General features: G+C 46.6%; 1 protein-coding gene across 1 annotated transcript; it reads right to left on the minus strand.

Moving 5' to 3' along the window:
• Positions 1–5568: 5568 nt before the first annotated feature.
• Positions 5569–11916, minus strand: LOC136097746 (trafficking kinesin-binding protein 1-like). Its single transcript, XM_065830503.2, has 2 exons — positions 11727–11916; positions 5569–8462 (listed from the first exon to the last, which is right to left on the minus strand). The coding sequence occupies exons 1-2, from the start codon at positions 11807–11809 to the stop codon at positions 7673–7675; spliced, it is 873 nt and encodes a 290-aa protein (XP_065686575.2). The 5' UTR covers positions 11810–11916; the 3' UTR covers positions 5569–7672.
• Between the last annotated feature and the right edge of the window lie 9269 nt (positions 11917–21185).

Genomic DNA, 21185 nt, shown 5'->3' on the forward strand with positions numbered 1-21185 from the left:
TGCTTGGCACACATTAAACAGGTTTACACCACATGGCTGCTCACAAGAGCCGCAGGCAAGAGGAGCCTCATGGCCCGTCCGTCATGCTGGAAAATTCCTACCCTGTGAGCGAGGCCATGGTCCTGGGTGATCTTGTGGCTTTATTGATCTTGCAGTTATCAGGGTTGGGACTTTCTGTATCTCTAACAGGTGAATCACTTCCAAGAAACCATTCCCAAGCACAAAATAATGGTTACACCCCTGCAACCACCGCCACCATTTCCTTTGAGCAAGCGTTCACTCAGTTCAAATTACAGAAATGCCCAATACAGAAAAGGTTAGTTCACCTGTGAAATGTGTTTTCTCCTTGTGATGCTATTGCACCAAATTTTGTCTGGTTTTGAGACGTATAAAGGAAAACATTTCCTTTCCTTACAATCTCACCCTGAACATTACGTTTGTACGTAATCATGTCTGCTTCCTTTCCTGGATGCCAGAAAGTTTCAGATAAAACTTGGTTGAATTTCTTTTTACAGTCACTGCACGCACCAGTTTTGATATTTAAGGGACAACAGTGCTGTAAAATGGGTCAGGGGAATAAACAGACTTGCAAGTGACCCACCTGGCATCCAAACAAGAATTCAAAAGAGACATGATTTAATCTGTCTCTCTTTTTTTTTTCCTCTCCCGTATCCCCATCCCGAAGGCCTCAGCCAGTCAGTACAGGGAAACTGGGAGCCCTCTTCTGACTTCACATTGAAATAGCTACCAAATAAAGAAGTCAGAAGCTACAGGCCTAACCTCTGCCTGAAGAGCCCTTCTCTAGAGCCTAAAACTCAGCTCAGGTCTAACACGTTTTTTCAGATGCCACTAAGATACAAACTTGTAGCCGCAGGGGACATCTCCTCTTCATTCTTATCGCTCATAGGAGTACCAGTTCGTGGGAAATCCCAGTGGTCATCAAGGTAAGAGTAGCTGTTGGTCTAGGATGGACACAGCACTGCTCCTAGAGGCAAGGGGCAGCTGGCTGTAAGCAGCTCAGCAACGTCCTCCTCCTTCTAAAAACATCAGTCACCTGCTCCTCTGGGAGCAAAAGAAATTCCCAGGATGGGAAAAGGTTGCAAAGGCTGCAGAGACACCAAAACAAAGCAAAGCAAAAGGTTTGGGCTGAGAAGTGCCCTGCAGATGGCAGCACACATGGCAGCACATCGGCACAACCTTCTGTTACTTGTCTGGGAGGTGAGTTTCCCGGCACCGGCAACTCTCTGACATTTAATTTAGATATGCTCCAATGCATCTTTATGGAAGCGAGTGAAGAGGGGTTAAATTGGCACTGGCAAAATAGCAAATCAATACCTCTGTGCATTTAAAGACAGCTTGTTTTCTCTGCACGCTTGATTCAATTAGTTCTCCTCCAGCTTTATTAACTTGATTTCAAAACAGGTGCTGGGCAAATCTCCGTGAACACAGCAGCTTACTGCAAACTCCACATAAATGAGAGAATGAAGAGAGGGTAGAAGAAGCAACTGCTCCTTCTGGGATTGAGGGGAAACCCAGACAGTCCCCCAACAGCGAGGGAGCACCCATGCTCTGGGATGGGGCAGCTTCCTCCAGGAGCTGGGGCAGCGTGTAAGAGAAACCTCAGTTACCCCAGTGCACCTGACCCTGAACAGTCTAATCTAGCCCAATATTTCATACGGGAATGCCTGTGGATCCTGCTCTGCCCTCCCACATTTTGCTGCGTCAGCCCCTCCATCCTCACCACACATGGGGCAGCAGCTGGGCCGTGCTGGGGACACACTGCAGCCAGATGTTCCCAGCTGCAGCCCAGCTGTGCGCGTTTCAGTGAGATCCGGCACCCTGAGTGCAAACCTGGTGGTCCCTCTCCATGGCCGAAGCAAAAGAATTTGCACGTCAGACAAAACGCGAATATTATAATGTCCTAGCAGAGCAGCGAAAGGCTTTCCTCTGTGTTTGATGTTTGTATCCCCTGAGCTCATTAAAATTCTCTTAAAGAAATAAAAGTCTGACTCTGGGCTTGTTAAAACTTTAATCATTCCTAAGTGCCTGTGTCAATCAAAGAGCAATTGGATTCATCATAGCTTGAAGCCTATTTCAGCAGGACAAAAATCTCTACCATCTTTCAAATACAAACATTATCGACATCTTGAATATATACTGTTCTTACATGAAAGCCCACTGTCTACATTACAGCTGAGGACATTGCTAAACACCAATAACTTTCAGGCATTTTATTATTTTTCTTGCTATTCTGTGGTCACAAATGGCTTGTTAACTGAATTAAAGCAGATCTGAATGGCGCCCAGCGAGATGCTGCTGCACAGCTGAACAATGCTTGTTCCTCAGCGTGAGCACGAGCTCCAGGCAGCAGATCCTTTCTGTACCAGAGGAAGGCAGGACACTTCTCACCAACATCTCTGGGCTTTTCAGTTTAACGCGGGGAGCTGCCAACAAACGTGTTCAGGAAGTTGGGAGCAATTGTCGAACCTCTGTGCACTACAGCATTATGTTGTGGGGCCATCCGGTGCTTTGGAGACACGCAAAAGGAAGGCGGGAAGAGTCTCAAAAGCCTGAAATACCAGTCTTGGCTCTCCGGAGAACACCCTATGCCTCCACAGCCCAGTCCTAGACACACAGCTCTCCCCACCTCACCCTCCTCTCACCTGCAACCCAGCTTTCAGAGGTGGGTGATCATGTTCCTTCCTGTGGTATGGTGAAGATGCATCCAGTACATTTTCTGACACACTTGAATATTACAAGGACAGAGGACCATTTCAGAGTAGAAGCACCAACTCATCAGCTATTTGGGCCTTTGAGGTTTAGTTTATGCAGTAGTCCTGTTCTGCTTTGAAATCATCTGAGTGCATTAAATACGTCAGCTGAGTTTCCAGGTAGCTCATGAAGTTTTTGTAACCCCATGGAATAATTTACTGTCCTGGGGGAGAAACTAAGACACTCTCCATATACCAGCTTTGCTTCCAGAAGCAGAAACTGTGTTTCCTCCAGAATCCACTGAAATCTCTAGGGTGATGATTCTCACAAAGAACAGTCCTCCGTCTCAGTAGATCTATTACCCTTGGCACAATCTCCTTTTGTACCTGAAGGAGTTCAGCCTGATGCAGTTTTGATTGCTCTTGACCTCAATGGGCTGCACTTATTGTTTTTTTAGTTTCCCCGTGGTCTTCTTTGCCAACGTGGCTATTTTATCAGTTTTTCTTTCCCAGGAATACAACCTTGAAGCCCACTTCTTCTGTAGGACCTTCAGTGAATACTAATCTTCTGGTTTTTCACAGTTGTTTAAACCAAGCTTTCCCTGGCATTCCAGGCCTTTGGGAAAGCTGGGATTATAATTCACCTTCAGAGATGTGATAGCCTGAAAGTAAGTATATCCACATCCACTTAGCTATTAAACATCATTGCTGTTCACCTAGCTGGCACCGGAGATGCGTATCTCCGAAGTGAACAAACCTAGCACCACATGCATCCTTCTGGATAATTTTTTAAAAGTCAGAAAATAACAATACAGCACAAACAACAAAACCTATGTCCTTATTCCTTCCACAGCCAAAGCTTTAGATCACTGCAGGAGCATCCATGCTCACCAGCAAGCATAGATTAGAGGGGAAAAAGCTATTAATTTTGGAAGGAGAAAAGACACAACAAGGAGACAGCCAAAAAAAGACGCCTCCTGTATTATACAAAACTCATCCAGGACCCTGAGTGTCACCACAGCCCCAGTGCAGCTCAGCCAGAAGTGGCAGCAGGTGAGAGGGCTGTGCAAATGACAGCCAGCCCTCTTCCAAAACGAGGAGCAGACAGGGAGGCAAACCCAGGCCAGGGTTACATGCAGACAGGGCTGCCGGTGTGGGAGAGAGCAGAGCAAGAAGTGAGCAGAGCGCTGCGGAACTGCAACGCTGGCAGCATCACCAGGGATTTTTCAGCTGATCCTTGGCCACGCAGGCTGGGGGCTGATCTGCAGCTCCCAAGAGCTCTCTGAGCTGTGGAAAGCACTGGGGAGCACTGGGGTACCCCGCTCTGAGAAGCAGGGAGAAGCCAGCAGCTACTGCAGGCACAGCAAGAACCACCAGCAGAGGAGCAACCCCACCACACACAGCTTATAGAACATTGAGGACAGCAGGCTACCTGGTGCAAGGCAAGAGTCCACCCAGAACCAGCAAATGTTTGTGTTCGTGTACCAGCCTCAGCTGTCCCCTTCACATTGACACAGCACCTGGATGTGCCTTGCATCAGGCATCAGCCGTCCTCACAGCCGTTGTATGGCACTGCCTCATACTCATGCGAGCCCTCCAAAAGTTTATTTTGGCATTACTGGTCTCCAGTATTCTCTCAATAGCAAATATGTGATATAAATGGAATGATCAACAACTACCTGAAAGGAGGTTGTAGGATGGAGGGTGTTGGTCTCTTCTCCCAAGTAACAAGTGACAGGACAAGAGGAAATGGCCTCAAGTTGTACCAGGGGACATTTAGATTGGATATTAGGAAAAAATTATTCACAGAAAGGGGACCAGGCTGCCCAGGGCAGTGGTGGAGTCACCATCCCTGGAGGTGTTTAATAAGCATTTAGATGAGGTTCTTAGGGACATCATTTAGTGCTAGAGTTAGGTTATGGTTGGACTCGATGATCCTTAGGGTCTCTTCCAACCTAAACGATTCTATCTACAACTATCAGAAAGGAGGATGTAGCATGGAGGGTGTTGGTCTCTTCTCCCAAGTAGCAAGTGATAGGACAAGAGGAAACGGCCTCAATTTGTGCCAAGTGAGGTTCAGATTAGATATTAAGAAACATTTCTTCACAGAAAGGGTTGTCAGTAGATGAGGCTCCCAGGGCCATGGCTAAGTGCTAGAGTTAGGTTACGGTTGGACTTGATCGTCTTAAGGTTCAAATTGATCCTATAATTTCCCACCCAACCTCACACACATCCCTCTCCTCTATGTATGAGTCGGTAAACCTTTCCATGATCTACTTACTGCCTGACTACCCCCTCCTCCAGGGAGCTCTTCTGTCAGTACTTAGTTCTCACCATGAGTGCACGATTTTTTGAGTTTCTCATTATCTGGTGTTTAATCAATGGGCTGTTCCACCCTCAGTAAAAAAGATGCAGCCAACAGCAGACCTTGCTTTCATCCCTCGACAGGATGTTTCCTCCTTACTCTGTACTTTCATATTCTGTCACTATAGTTTTTGCATCGTATTAGGCAGGAGAGTTCATACACAACACATCCAATTCTTCTTTTTGGAATTCAAAACAAAAATAAAAAACCCTCTGCGTTTACTTCTGTATTTTTATTTTGACCTTAGCTTCAGCAGTTGAGTGATCCTAACATGTCAAAACTCTTCAACTACTTCTGTAAGAATTCAAAAACCAAAGGCGGTGATGGTCTCTTATTTTGCTTTGACTGAAAGACAAAACAAGGGATCAAAGTGGAATATTTATCACCACAGAAGTACAGGAAGGAAGTTGAATAATACACAACAATGCAACTTTTCTGTTATTTTCTTGATATTAGTGAAGAAAAATTTTTATTTCATCTTTCTGATGTGTTACAATTGCTTTCTCCGGCGAGTGGACACCTCCTACTGCTTATTTAAAGGCTAAATAATACTTCCCAATTGCATGAATAATGTCTACACTGTAAGTTCTCATATGGTATTGCTTTCTTCCTCTGGGTATATAAAATGGTCCATCAAGTCCGTGACTTTTTTCAGAATCAACTGTTATTCTATCTCCTGTTTTAAGATACATTCAAATAAAAAGAGACTTAAATTTACTTGCAATAAGTGCACACATACAACAGCAAAGAGAGCTGATGACATTTTACTAAAACATTTTAAGTTCATAGAATAAATAGAAGTCTTCAAACACATGCAGTAACTGACTGATGTGTTCATTCTTTCTCAAAAAATATCCTTAGTGTCCATAGTACTACTGCAAGAACTACTTCATTCAGGAAAAACAACCCAACAAAAAAACCACAAACACCCACCTATCTCTCGTCACAAAGACTAAAAGACAGTTTCATTTATGCAGGAAATTCTCAGTGCTAATGATTTAGTAACAGTCTGGTACAAACAGCAGTTCATGGCAATTATGTGTAGTGTGATTACGGTAACAAACAGGGAGCTTGATTTAGATGCCACAGGAGATGCAAGGAAAAGAAAGTGGATGTTAAATCCTCCCCCCTTCGCTCTTCTCCATCCTCCCTTCAAAAAATTCTAGGTCTCAGCTCTAGGAGCAAGCTCCCTTTGGTCTGTTCCAGTTCCAGGATGTTTCAATTCTTTCTACAAGCACTCAGCAGAAGTTTGGGAGAAACAGAGAAGAAAAGCGCAACACAAATTAAGATCACCTGGCTGTAACTAAAGGTCGTGCGAGGTCTTTTATTTCTTTTCCGAAAAAGTGGGGGTTAAAGGCTTGGTATTAGGAGGTGCTTTATCAGTTTAAAAGCATTGTGAGATACAGCATTTTCCATCCTTTTACCTCTGCTAAGGTCCAACTTCAGGTGAAAAAGGTTTCTCAGAAAAACGAAACCAGAAAATGGGCGGGGAATATTCCCACCCTGCTGACAAGGCCATGGTCCTCAGTGTGCACCAAACCTGAAGATCAGCATGAGGGCTGCAAGTTGCTCTTTCCAACTTGTACCGTTCCATTACTAAATGGTTTTTTGTGGTTCTCTGTGGAGGATTCAAGGACACACCCTCTCCTAATACTTTTTTTGCTACATGTTCTTTTATAACATTCTTTATCTGTCAATCTGTGCCACAACTTTGATTTCTAAGAAGTCACTGCCATGTTTTACCGCATGAGTTGTGAAAACTGTTTTCTTCGGGGGGCACTGACAAAGCCTGTTCCAGTGGCAGCAACACAGAGTAAAGCACCTTCCCTTCCACAATCCAGCGCAGCATCGAAAAACAAACAAAACAAAAAAGAAGTCGCACAGGGTGCAAGCGTGCCAAATGAAACGGCGGTGGGAGGAATATGTCAATGTTCCAGGTACCCAGTAGGCCTGCTGACCTCCGCACAGCATTAGTTCAAGTTTAGCACCTCCAGAAGGAGGAGAATACAAAACAGGAAAAGAAAAACAAAAAAAGTTTCATCCATTCAGGTATAATAGCCAGGCACTCCAATAACTCAGCTCAACGTACCTACAGAAGCAAAACTAGAACTACCGCATGTTAAACCGAGTGGTTTTTTCAGCATTTAACGAAGCACAAACGCTCCCATGCTTCAAGTGATGCCATGTGAGGTCTCACAAAACACATTCGATAGCTTCCCATGCACCTTCAACTCAAGTTAGGCTAGCTACAGAGTTCATGTCTTCCTAGTCAAGTTACTTTTTGTTGGTTTTGTTATTTTTTTCAGTGCATCTTAAAGAAAACCTTTTGAGAAGGTTAGCAAGTTATTCTTAATAGAGAAATCATAACACAGAGCCTTTTGCACTCAATTGAACAGGAAAATAATCCAATTAGTCACAATAGATCTGGTACATATTTACAGATTTTATACAAAGTTTACACTTTTCTCCCATTAGGCACAAAGTTGATTTGTCAAACTCAAGAGGCAATGAAGGGATGGTGGGGAAAGGAAAGAGGATCGGAGAAAGAACCCCGAGTATTTTTATTTAAAAAGACTAGCTGTGAAAATAAAGTCCTTCATCGTAAGCTAGTTTGCTTCGGGAGCTTGGTTCCCATGAGGATCCCCGAAGTGAGAGACGTCGGGCCTTTCATCTGCATGCTGGAACCCACCATGGTGGGGAAGCTCCGATTCCTTCGGATGCCAGTGTTCAGCTGGATGGCACTGGTCACGGCGGGGCAGCCCAAAGGGAGACCGTCTGGCGCCAGGCCTCCAGGAACAAGGGCCCTCACTGGTCCTTGTGCCCCACAGAGAAGAGGTCCCTGGTCATCAGTTAAAGGAGGAGCTGAAGTTTGCCCTGCACTCACGACTTTGGCGATACCAAACCTCTTGACTTTGTCCACGAGATTAAGGTTGGAAACAGACACGTCAGTCTGGCTCTCACTGTTCCTGATGTTCTTTTTGTTCCTCACCTCTTTCAAGATTGAACTAGCAGGCTTCGAAGCCAAGAAGTTGTCGTAAGGTGGGCTGGTGCACTTGAACTCAAAAGATGGAGGGGAGGAAGAAGGTGTCTGCATAGGTGAGTTGGGTGGAGTGGAAGGAATGATCGCCATTTTAGGGGGGTATGCGTTCAGGAGGGTGCCTTTGCTGGCTCTGTCCCAGCTCTGCGGATTGTACACTGCTGCTGAGATGCCCCTTTCCTTCAGCAGCCACACCAGCCCCAGAGACGTGCTCATCGTCGTTGTGGATTCCCGGAGGTTAGTGAAGGATTCGGCCAAGCTCAGACGCCGAGGAGTACAGGGAGTAGCCACTGGGGTGCCTTTCAAATTGCCAATGCTGCCACAAGCTGGAGCAGGTGCTGCGTTAAGGCTGAAAACAAAAGAGCAGGCAAATTATTCTCTACACTAGGGAATGAAAACATATTACAAACCAGATTTTTTAACCCTGAACAGGGTCTTCTGTCTATTTTGAGAGAAAACTCACAGCTCCCAGGTCCTCGAAAACGTGATGACACGTGCAAAAAACATCGTCTCTTACAAAACTCATCTCTCTGCTTTGCATACTTCACCCCCCAGTCTCATGGGATTAGTGCATTCCCCAACACCATCACATTTCTTCCGAGAAACTATTACATGGACAGGTTTGTGATCAACACCTTCTGTTTTCCTCCTTGATCTACTGGGTTGTCACAACTCCCAGTGGCTTCCACGAGACAAGGAAACCGGGGAGAAATTTCACGGATGGTATAAGCAAAGTATAAGCAAGATTTACTTTTTAGTGTCACTTGTGAGCACACAAAACCACTAGTCCTTCTAGTGGTGCTGTGTGACAGCAGAGAGAGCAGCAAGGGAGGAGGGGAACCTATTTGCTACAAAAGCAGTTGTAGCAAAGCTGCTGGAAGCTGCCACGGTCACCAACACGCACTTCTGTAAGGTCAAACCCTTCTTCTTCTCTTGTATTGGCTTTCATTTATGGGGAAAGGGATGGGGGAATCTGTCTTTTGATGGAGACGTGCAGTGGTGTGAGTAATCATCCAAAGAAACGAGAAAATACAGTCAAGCTCTTGGTTGTTAATTGGTCAACAGGTTACTGATAATTTAGCAGCAAACCAAATATTACAAAGTGCCATTCTACTGTTAATTAGGTAAAACATTATTTTCTATAGTTTGAAACGTGGCTAAATTGCTCTCCAATTCTAGTTCTTTCTTCTCAAAATAAACTCTGTACAGGCAGCTGACAAGAAAATATTAAATGGGCAATAATCTGCACATTTACAAGTGGCAGGCATTACATACTTATGTTTAGTGCCTACCTACTGCATTTTGTTTCCTTAAGCACACTACTGCTAGTTATTAGAGGCTGGGACTTCTTGAGGTGTATCAAATAACATTAATTCTGACTATTCTCTTCCCATAAGCTGATCATTTGAATGAAGACAGTTTCAACACAGCACCTACTTCCAAAGAATTGCAAACACAAAGAGGATGTGCCAAATCCCTTGTGCCACAATATGAGATCTCATGGACACTGAGCTTTGAGTGCTTCTGGCACTGCAGTGGCAACCTTAGAAAACTTGTTCCTTATAGGTCAGACCAGCTACAGCATGTTTATCTATGCAACTCTAAACTTACATTGGATTCTCTGTACCAAGAAATGCACCAAAAAGCCACACTGAGACCCCAATGAATAAACTGTATCCTTTGTGCCCATAAGGACAAAAGGGCCTAAATGATGTCTTGACTGGAATTTGCAGTCCCATTTCACCTTACATCAGTGAACTCTGGAAAGCCAAGACTCACTTAGACATCCTGGAATGTTTTGTTCTGAACCAGTTTCTGATGAGTTTCAAACTTTGTCTAAGGGTATACAGCATGCAGATGACAGGAGCTAACGTAACACTATAAACATTTGTCCAGTGGTCTTCTAGAAATCAGCAGTACTTTAAGGCACATCTTTAATTAAGGAAATATTAGCCTGATGTTATGAAGTCTCAAGTCATGTATTCTTTCCATGGCTAAATAGGATCTCGCCAATATGGTCTCTAGAGAAATGCAGAACAACTTCCACCAAAAGCAAGTGAAACTGCCCAAGAATTTTTACCCTGCAGTTGCAATTCAACAAGAGTAATCCCATATATAGCCATCTGTGATCTGCACAGAAACACGTGTTTGAGAAAACTAGTATTAAGAGTGGTGTAATTGGAAAAGCAGCCTTGCTAAGTGGCTCTGGAAATGATCTTCTTGCACCCTCCAGTGTGCTGTGGCTGTCAGCGCATGTGGTAGGTGTGCTAAGCAAGTTCTCCTCAGGTCCTCTGCATTCTGCCCAGACTGAATCTGTGGCAGAGGAGAAGGGCTCCTCGTAGAAGAGCTCAGCAGGTCACACATGCCACTGCAGCAGCGCACAGACACACACTCTGAAGACAAGGCTGAGCAGAAAGGAGACATTAGATCTCAGTTCTTCTCTTAAGCATGGATTAAAGCTGGACCTTCAGAGCTCTGATTTCAGCTCATGGCAAAACTAAAGAGCAGTGACAGCCACTGATTTGCATCTCCCACACTGGCTAAGCACAGAAGTTCAGAAGTCTTGAAGAGCATGAGGGAGGAAAAATTAAGAGAACTTACTGTGTGAACTGACTTTCTACAGACTATGGCTAAGCACATTTTAGAAACCCAGCCACAGGCTGTTAATTATCAGGCTTCATTCTCTCCAGCTCCAGATTTCAGCTGCACAGATATTTAGATTAATATTTCCCCTAATTTGTCAGCACTGGTACACACTACAGCACAATTTAAAACAACAACAACAACAAAGGACACCCCGGCAAGAAAGCAGTTATCTAGGTGTTGCTTTTTTTCTTTATTTGATCATTTTGGTATTGCTGTAACTGGGAAATATTTTCCCCATCAAAATGATCAACACTGCAGAGCAGCCTGGACACACCACAGAAACAGACTCAAATTGGCCCCAGCAACTCAGCCCAGTGACAGTTTCAGAGTTCGATTGAGAAAAGAAACAAATCAATGAGCACCTCATGTAGCTGCATGAAACGTAGTCAGGTTAGAGCATCCCCTGGGTTAGAGGCTACTGCTACTGCCAACTGCTACTAGTAAGCCAGTTCATCAGTTTCAGCCTTGCTACTATGAACTCATTTTCAACAATTCCACCAAGGAACAAAGTAGATGGCTCCCTCCTTTGGATTAAGGTGTATTTCTTCCTCCATTCCTCATGTACTTCCTGGATTTCTTTACCTGCACATCCCTTCTTGTTCTGTACCAAAGATAAAGATTTTTTCCTCCCTGGAAAAACCTCTTATTTTTTGTGACAAACCATATTCTGTGCATTCACACATGAGAACTACAACTAGTTTGGGACCAACGGTAGTTTGGATTTGGAAGCTAACTTAGTTATGTCTGATCCTGCAAGACAAAATTTCAGATATTTTGGTTGGCTTCCTAAAGCTTTGCACGTACCTCTCAAATAAAATCAGGTTGAAGTAACGCAAAATGGGAGGAATAATTTGGGGGTGTAATTCACCAATGTGGCTAACGCTTTTGCTTATGCCACTACTTAGTATTTCCCTGCAGGAAAAACACTGACAGAGCCGAAGGTTTTGCCACCACGGGAAACCCTTACCTTGGTGTGACTCGTGTGAGTTCATCAGAAGGGTGCAGAATGCGGCAGGTGGTGAAGGTGGAGGTGGAGTTGGTTTGTGACATGCACTTCCCAGGATGAGGTACTAAATTAAAAAAAAGCAAATTCTTTGCATTTTACACAGAAAAGGGGAAAACCAAACTTCTGTGTGCTGATAAGGCAGATGCAAAAAGTGATGAGGTACCTCGGACTGGATCAATGCAAGAAAAGTGAAATACACAAGCTACAGAGTTCCAAAAGACACTTGTTCTCCAAAAGAAAACAAACACACCCAGGGCTCAATGGCCAGTGCTAAAAGGGTCTGCTGAAACTTCCCCATCATCACTAACACCACAGGTAAGTCTTGTTCAGCTATATTCATGGTGTATCCACTTGAAAGGACTGAGTTACACACCAAGCCCACGTGTTTGTAGTGAACAGTCAACAGTGCTAAAACTGAAAGAGCAACACCACCAACATATTTCACCTTGCTGGCTTATTTACTTGATATTGTGAAGTACATTTGAAAGTTCTGCTGACATCCACGAATCATGGAATAAACAGAGCATTCCCCGCTGTGTGGTGAGCCGGGCATTCATTCGGGAGGGGACAAGGAAAGTCCCCTAAACGGAGCAGAAGATGATCCTAAGCAGGAGAAAGCATCAGAGCAGCCCAGCCCCAGAGTGTGGAAAGGGAACGGGTCACTCCCAAGCATGGCAGAAGCAGCCTGAGTCAGGTATTGCCTGCCAGCACGGAGAGAAGTGGGGAGATAGTGCCCAGCCTGGGCACAAAGCAGGGCAGCGAGCCCCACGCTTGTGAGCAGCCAGGGATCCCCACCTGTGCAAAACTGGGGACTCTGACCAGACAGCACCCTCACAGCCGGTCCTGCCTGCTGGCTCCAAAGGGTCTTCTGCTTGCATTTCCCTCCTGCACCCCAGGTAACCCCCCCTGTGGCTCCTGGGTCTGCTTCAGCAGCTGGTTGTCACACCTAAGGAATTCCCTGAACTGGAAAAGGAGGTTATTTTGCCTCGCATAATTCACAGAATTTCTGAATAGGTGCATTAATAAGAAACAGAATGCATTTTTGACATCCTGAAGAGCAGGTGCTCACCCAAAGACACAGGTATCTCTGGAGCAACTTTTGCAGCAGTTAATAGTCAAAAACAATGCATAGAAAATAATACCTAGGAAATATTTGTACTAAACTAGAATGCTACCAATATCAAGGAGACTTGGGAAAAAAAACATAGCAAAATTATTATACCAAGGGAATAATAGCATTGTGAGGAGTTATTCCAAACAGCAGCTGGGAGACCAGACAACACTGCAGGAACCTGCAAGGAAAGGGAGACTTCAGCAAACGGTAACAGTGAATTTTATTCTGTAGTAACACCAAAACTCTCATTTTGGTAGATCACATCTTGAAAACATGCAGTTGCTTTTCTTCGTGCATTTCTCCTCCTCTCAAGCTCTGTCCAGCCAAGCAGTTTCCAAGCCCCCAAGTCTGGCATTTCTTGGTTTCTTTCCAAACATCATGAGTCTCTAAACACCTGAATTGTCTCTCAGTTTCGAATATTGCAGACAGGAAAACAGTCCAGAGTGCCCATTACTTTCCAAAACTTTCAACAATTTTATTTATTTATTTATTTAATTTAATTTAATTTAATTTAATTTTATGTATTTATTTATCTATTTATCTGAGGAAAACACAAATTTAACTGAAAAGACAAACATTTCCCACCAAAGTAATACTTCTTTTAAAGTGAGTTGGAAGAAAACTCCGTTTCTGATTCACTTTCCTTTAACGACAGGAACATTCCAACAACATTTCCAGGGTTTCTATCCCAGGCTCATTTGTTGAAGGATGCAATCTTGTAACACTGCAGAGGTGTTGGCAGTGGGTGATGTTACAAATGCAGCCGGATTGCTGGAGAACGCTCTCCTGGCTGGAGCCCTCAGGCCTGGCTCAGAGCTCGTCGTGCAGATATCGAGGCCTGAGAGAGCACAACGATGCTGCGCTAGACTGCGCTGTTCTCTTCTGCACCTTCAAATGAGTCGAATAAAGGTGTGACTATTTGACTGAAATGCCACAAGGCTTTTAGCTCCAATTTCAAGGACACAGAACACAAAGGATACAAGTGGAAACAGCATTGTGCTTTATTTTTTTGCAGCCTGGCAAAGGCAAGCCACAGAGCTGCAAGAGCAGCAGCAGGAAGACAGGCCAAGCCGTCCTGTTTCATGAAGAATCAGAACGTGAAGAATGAGGATCAGGACCCACCACACACAAAAGAAGAAGAAGAGAAGTTGTGTGGTACCATGGGTTCTTTTCCAAAGCGTGACACGCAGCAATGACAAGCGGATCTTTGGAGTTGTGAAACTTGCTCCACCGCTGGGCTTCTTGGCCTGGGATGCGTGACAAGCGCTCTCATCCCTGCCTGGCGCTTGTGTTGCCCGCAGGGAGAGCTGACAAGTGGCAGCTGCGGATGGTGCAGCGAACCTGAAGCCCCTTCAAGCACGGGCTGCTCTGGCCAAGCAAGAAGCCCTGGGGAAATGGAGCCCAGGGAAGAGCAGAGCTGGCTCCCTGGCTCCTGCTGCAAACTTGCCCTGGGCAAGAGAGACCAAGAGATCCAGGACACCAGCGGTGCCTTGGAGGTGCAAGAGCAGTGGGCAGGAACTGAGGGCAAAAGGGCTCAGAGGAGCCCTGAACAGGGGCTGTGCTCAATGCGACAGAGGTTGAGAAGCAACACCCGGGAGCACCCTCGGGGCCCGCCCTGGGAGGCCGTGGAGACCCCCGGGAGCACCCTTGGAGCTCAACCTGGGCGGCTTTGATGGACCCCGGGAGCAGCCTCGGGGCTCAACCTGGTATTCCGTGGAGGACGTCTGGGAGCACCCTCGGAGCTCAACCTGGGAGGCCATGGTGGACCCCGGGAGCACCCTGGGGGCTCAACCTGGGAGTCCAAGAAGTTCCTCCCCCCGGATGCGGGGCACAAGGGCCACCTTCGTGGAGCAGGAGCAGCAGGCACCCAGCCACAACGGCCCAAAGGTGGCCCAGGGCCGAGGAGCCGTGCTCACTGCTGCAGAGGAAGGCAAAAAACCCACGGAGACACTTTAGAGTCACGTGGGGGAAAAAAAGCCTTCCTCCCCCAGCTGCAGGACACGAGAGGCCATCTTCGTGGTGCATGAGCAGCAGGCAGGAACCGAGCCAAAAGGGACCAGAGGAGCTCTGCAAAGTGGTCATGCTCCATGCTGCAGAGGAAGGCAAAAAACCCCCGGGGACCAGGGCCAATCTGCCCCGGGGGAAAAAATTCCTTCCTGACCCCAGTGCTGGCGATCGGCTGTTCCCTGAGCATGGGAGCAAGACCTGGCTCCTTGGCCCACAGGCTGGTCGTGCTGCCCAGGAGATGCCCAAGCTCTATTCTCCCTTGACCTGAAGCCCTCTCAGGGGCTTCCAAGAGCTCCCACTTCTTATGGCTGCTGACTCTGCCTTCCAGAGGGATGAGGATGCTGAGCTCTGCAGTGCTCCTCAAGAAAGCATTCCCTTGGTCTTGCCACTACGAGGCAGCCCACAAGGATTTCTGTCCCCCAAATAAGCTTGGAAGGTGGCCCTGCCAGGAGCTGGCCTTGCAGTGGAGAACCTCCAGCAGCCTCTTCCAGGACTTCCTCCATCTGTCCCCATCAAGAGGTGCCACCAGCTCCTCAAGGACTTCTTGCTTGTCTGCGGGCTGCCCCCAGCCCAGCTCTGGCAGAGCGAGGCTGTGCCCTCCTCTACTGCCCCGGAGCATTGTGACCTCAGCGTTGCTGGGTGGTGGCCCAGTGACATGGGGATGACAGAGCCAAACATGTGCAGCCCTGCCCACCACAGCCCCACCCACCACAGCCCCGCCCAGCACCCTTTGCAGGAAGCCTTAGGGCTACTGCTGGCCCCGAGGCAGTCCCGGTGCCCAGGAGGCCCAGGGGACTGTCCCTGCCCTTGGTGGCCGTGCGCTGGGCACAGCTGCTGGGCGTCTCTGACGCTTCCTCTGCCGCTTGGTTCCCCAGGAAAAACCTCCTGCTGTTCCTCTTGTCTTGGGTTGTGGCAGAAGCCAGCTGTGCTCCCCCAGTGACTATTGCCTGTCTGAACCAGAGCTTACATCCGTGAGGCCCCACAGCAAGGGGCACCAGGTTCACAAAGACTTTTCTGAGGGGATGACAGGGGCTGGTTTCAGCAGCCGCAACCTGGTGGAATGTCAAAGTTTAACCAGAGCCATAGGCTGGGCTGCACGGTGCCAACAGAGCACTATGGGAATGAGACAGGCTTTGAGAAACAAGTGAGCAGAGGTGACAGTGGTGTGGTGGAATGATCGCTCATGTTCAAAACTAGAACATTTGGATCTATTCCCAAGGCACAGCCAGGCAGATGATGAGGTTTGTGGGGGTTCTTACCTGTAACTGCCCTTCTCCAGCAGGACAGAGGCATCTTTCATTGCTTGGCACACATTAAACAGGTTTACACCACATGGCTGCTCACAAGAGTCGCAGGCAAGAGGAGCCTCATGGCCCGTCCATCATCCTGGAAAATTCCTACCCTGTGAGCGAGACCATGGTCCTGGGTGATCTTGTGGCTTTATTGATCTTGCAGTTATCAGGGTTGGGACTTTCTGTACCTCTAACAGGTGAATCACTTCCAAGAAACCATTCCCAAGCAGAAAAATAATGGTTACACCCCTGCAACCACCGCCACCATTGCCTTTGAGCAAGCGTTCACTCAGTTCAAATTACAGAAATGACCAATACAGAAAAGGTTAGTTCACCTGTGAAATGTGTTTTCTCCTTGTGATGCTATTGCACCAAATTTTGTCTGGTTTTGAGACGGATAAAGGAAAACGTTTCCTTTCTTTACCATCTCACCCTGAACATTACGTTTGTACGTAATCATGTCTGCTTCCTTTCTTGGATGCCAGAAAGTTTCAGATAAAACTTGGTTGAATTTCTTTTTACAGTCACTGCACGCACCAGTTTTGATATTTAAGGGACAACAGTGCTGTAAAATGGGTCAGGGGAATAAACAGACTTGCAAGTGACCCACCTGGCATCCAAACAAGAATTTAAAAGAGACATGATTTAATCTGTCTCTTTTTTTTCCTCTCCCGTATCCCCATCCCAAAGGCCTCAGCCAGTCAGTACAGGGAAACTGGGAGCCCTCTTCTGACTTCACATTGAAATAGCTACCAAATAAAGAAGTCAGAAGCTACAGGCCTAACCTCTGCCTGAAGAGCCCTTCTCTAGAGCCTAAAACTCAGCTCAGGTCTAACACGTTTTTTCAGATGCCACTAAGATACAAACTTGTAGCCGCAGGGGACATCTCCTCTTCATTCTTATCGCTCATAGGAGTACCAGTTCGTGGGAAATCCCAGTGGTCATCAAGGTAAGAGTAGCTGTTGGTCTAGGATGGACACAGCACTGCTCCTAGAGGCAAGGGGCAGCTGGCTGTAAGCAGCTCAGCAACGTCCTCCTCCTTGTAAAAACATCAGTCACCTGCTCCTCTGGGAGCAAAAGAAATTCCCAGGATGGGAAAAGGTTGCAAAGGCTGCAGAGACACCAAAACAAAGCAAAGCAAAAGGTTTGGGCTGAGAAGTGCCCTGCAGATGGCAGCACACATGGCAGCACATCGGCACAACCTTCTGTTACTTGTCTGGGAGGTGAGTTTCCCGGCACCGGCAACTCTCTGACATTTAATTTAGATATACTCCAATGCATCTTTATGGAAGCGAGTGAAGAGGGGTTAAATTGGCACTGGCAAAATAGCAAATCAATACCTCTGTGCATTTAAAGACAGCTTGTTTTCTCTGCACGCTTGATTCAATTAGTTCTCCTCCAGCTTTATTAACTTGATTTCAAAACAGGTGCTGGGCAAATCTCCGTGAACACAGCAGCTTACTGCAAACTCCACATAAATGAGAGAATGAAGAGAGGGTAGAAGAAGCAACTGCTCCTTCTGGGATTGAGGGGAAACCCAGACAGTCCCCCAACAGCGAGGGAGCACCCATGCTCTGGGATGGGGCAGCTTCCTCCAGGAGCTGGGGCAGCGTGTAAGAGAAACCTCAGTTACCCCAGTGCACCTGATCCTAAACAGTCTAATCTAGCCCAATATTTCATACGGGAATGCCTGTGGATCCTGCTCTGCCCTCCCACATTTTGCTGCATCGTCAGCCCCTCCATCCTCACCACACATGGGGCAGCAGCTGGGCCGTGCTGGGGACACACTGCAGCCAGATGTTCCCAGCTGCAGCCCAGCTGTGCGCGTTTCAGTGAGATCCGGCACCCTGAGTGCAAACCTGGTGGTCCCTCTCCATGGCCGAAGCAAAAGAATTTGCACGTCAGACAAAACGCGAATATTATAATGTCCTAGCAGAGCAGCAAAAGGCTTTCCTCTGTGTTTGATGTTTGTATCCCCTGAGCTCATTAAAATTCTCTTAAAGAAATAAAAGTCTGACTGTGGGCTTGTTAAAACTTTAATCATTCCTAAGTGCCTGTGTCAATCAAAGAGCAATTGGATTCATCATAGCTTGAAGCCTATTTCAGCAGGACAAAAATCTCTACCATCTTTCAAATACAAACATTATCGACATCTTGAATATATACTGTTCTTACATGAAAGCCCACTGCCTACATTACAGCTGAGAGCGTTGCTAAACACCAATAACTTTCAGGCATTTTATTATTTTTCTTGCTATTCTGTGGTCACAAATGGCTTGTTAACTGAATTAAAGCAGATCTGAATGGCGCCCAGCGAGATGCTGCTGCACAGCTGAACATTGCTTGTTCCTCAGCGTGAGCACGAGCTCCAGGCAGCAGATCCTTTCTGTACCAGAGGAAGGCAGGACACTTCTCACCAACATCTCTGGGCTTTTCAGTTTAACGCGGGGAGCTGCCAACAAACGTGTTCAGGAAGTTGGGAGCAATTGTCGAACCTCTGTGCACTACAACATTATGTTGTGGGGCCATCCGGTGCTTTGGAGACACGCAAAAGGAAGGCGGGAAGAGTCTCAAAAGCCTGAAATACCAGTCTTGGCTCTCCGGAGAACACCCTATGCCTCCACAGCCCAGTCCTAGACACACAGCTCTCCCCACCTCACCCTCCTCTCACCTGCAACCCAGCTTTCAGAGGTGGGTGATCATGTTCCTTCCTGTGGTATGGTGAAGATGCATCCAGTACATTTTCTGACACACTTGAATATTACAAGGACAGAGGACCATTTCAGAGTAGAAGCACCAACTCATCAGCTATTTGGGCCTTTGAGGTTTACTTTATGCAGTAGTCCTGTTCTGCTTTGAAATCATCTGAGTGCATTAAATACGTCAGCTGAGTTTCCAGGTAGCTCATGAAGTTTTTGTAACCCCATGGAATAATTTACTGTCCTGGGGGAGAAACTAAGACACTCTCCAAATACCAGCTTTGCTTCCAGAAGCAGAAACTGTGTTTCCTCCAGAATCCACTGAAATCTCTAGGGTGATGATTCTCACAAAGAACAGTCCTCCGTCTCAGTAGATCTATTACCCTTGGCACAATCTCCTTTTGTACCTGAAGGAGTTCAGCCTGATGCAGTTTTGATTGCTCTTGACCTCAATGGGCTGCACTTATTGTTTTTTTAGTTTCCCCGTGGTCTTCTTTGCCAACGTGGCTATTTTATCAGTTTTTCTTTCCCAGGAATACAACCTTGAAGCCCACTTCTTCTGTAGGACCTTCAGTGAATACTAATCTTCCGGTTTTTCACAGTTGTTTAAACCAAGCTTTCCCTGGCATTCCAGGCCTTTGGGAAAGCTGGGATTATAATTCACCTTCAGAGATGTGATAGCCTGAAAGTAAGTATATCCACATCCACTTAGCTATTAAACATCGTTGCTGTTCACCTAGCTGGCACCGGAGATGCGTATCTCCGAAGTGAACAAACCTAGCACCACATGCATCCTTCTGGATACTTTTTTAAAAGTCAGAAAATAACAATACAGCACAAACAACAAAACCTATGTCCTTATTCCTTCCACAGCCAAAGCTTTAGATCACTGCAGAGCATCCATGCTCACCAGCAAGCATAGATTAGAGGGGAAAAAAGCTATTAATTTTGGAAGGAGAAAAGACACAACAAGGAGACAGCCAAAAAAAGGCGCCTCCTGTATTATACAAAACTCACCCAGGACCCTGAGTGTCACCACAGCCCCAGTGCAGCTCAGCCAGAAGTGGCAGCAGATGAGAGGGCTGTGCAAATGACAGCCAGCCCTCTTCCAAAATGAGGAGCAGACAGGGAGGCAAACCCAGGCCAGGGTTACATGCAGACAGGGCTGCCGGTGTGGGAGAGAGCAGAGCAAGAAGTGAGCAGAGCGCTGCGGAACTGCAACGCTGGCAGCATCACCAGGGATTTTTCAGCTGATCCTTGGCCACGCAGGCTGGGGGCTGATCTGCAGCTCCCAAGAGCTCTCTGAGCTGTGGAAAGCACTGGGGAGCACTGGGGTACCCCGCTCTGAGAAGCAGGGAGAAGCCAGCAGCTACTGCAGGCACAGCAAGAACCGCCAGCAGAGGAGCAACCCCAACACACACAGCTTATAGAAAATTGAGGACAGCAGGCTACCTGGTGCAAGGCAAGAGTGCACACAGAACCAGCAAATGTTTGTGTTCGTGTACCAGCCTCAGCTCTCCCCTTCACATTGACACAGCACCTGGACGTGCCTTGCATCAGGCATCAGCCGTCCTCACAGCCGTTGTATGGCACTGCCTCATACTCATGCGAGCCCTCCAAAAGTTTATTTTGGCATTACTGGTCTCCAGTATTCTCTCAATAGCAAATATGTGATATAAATGGAATGATCAACAACTACCTGAAAGGAGGTTGTAGGATGGAGGGTGTTGGTCTCTTCTCCCAAGTAACAAGTGACAGGACAAGAGGAAATGGCCTCAAGTTGTAGCAGGGGACATTTAGATTGGATATTAGGAAAAAATTATTCACAGAAAGGGGACCAGGCTGCCCAGGGCAGTGGTGGAGTCACCATCCCTGGAGGTGTTTAATAAGCATTTAGATGAGGTTCTTAGGGACATCATTTAGTGCTAGAGTTAGGTTATGGTTGGACTCGATGATCCTTAGGGTCTCTTCCAACCTAAACGATTCTATCAGAAAGGAGGATGTAGCATGGAGGGTGTTGGTCTCTTCTCCCAAGTAGCAAGTGATAGGACAAGAGGAAACGGCCTCAATTTGTGCCAAGTGAGGTTCAGATTAGATATTAAGAAACATTTCTTCACAGAAAGGGTTGTCAGTAGATGAGGCTCCCAGGGCCATGGCTAAGTGCTAGAGTTAGGTTACGGTTGGACTTGATCGTCTTAAGGTTCAAATTGATCCTATAATTTCCCACCCAACCTCACACACATCCCTCTCCTCTATGTATGAGTCGGTAAACCTTTCCATGATCTACTTACTGCCTGACTACCCCCTC

The sequence above is a fragment of the Patagioenas fasciata genome, chromosome 2 (genome assembly GCF_037038585.1).
Source record: "Patagioenas fasciata isolate bPatFas1 chromosome 2, bPatFas1.hap1, whole genome shotgun sequence".
NCBI lineage: Eukaryota > Metazoa > Chordata > Aves > Columbiformes > Columbidae > Patagioenas > Patagioenas fasciata.

Bases quoted from the DNA above. Each gene is read 5' to 3' on its own strand.
- LOC136097746 (XM_065830503.2), bottom strand. From the start codon at position 11,809: ATGTCACAAACCAACTCCACCTCCACCTTCACCACCTGCCGCATTCTG. The intron at 8,463-11,726 runs GTAAGGGTTTCC...TTTTGTTTTCAG, and splicing joins CTCACACGAGTCACACCAAG to CCTTAACGCAGCACCTGCTC.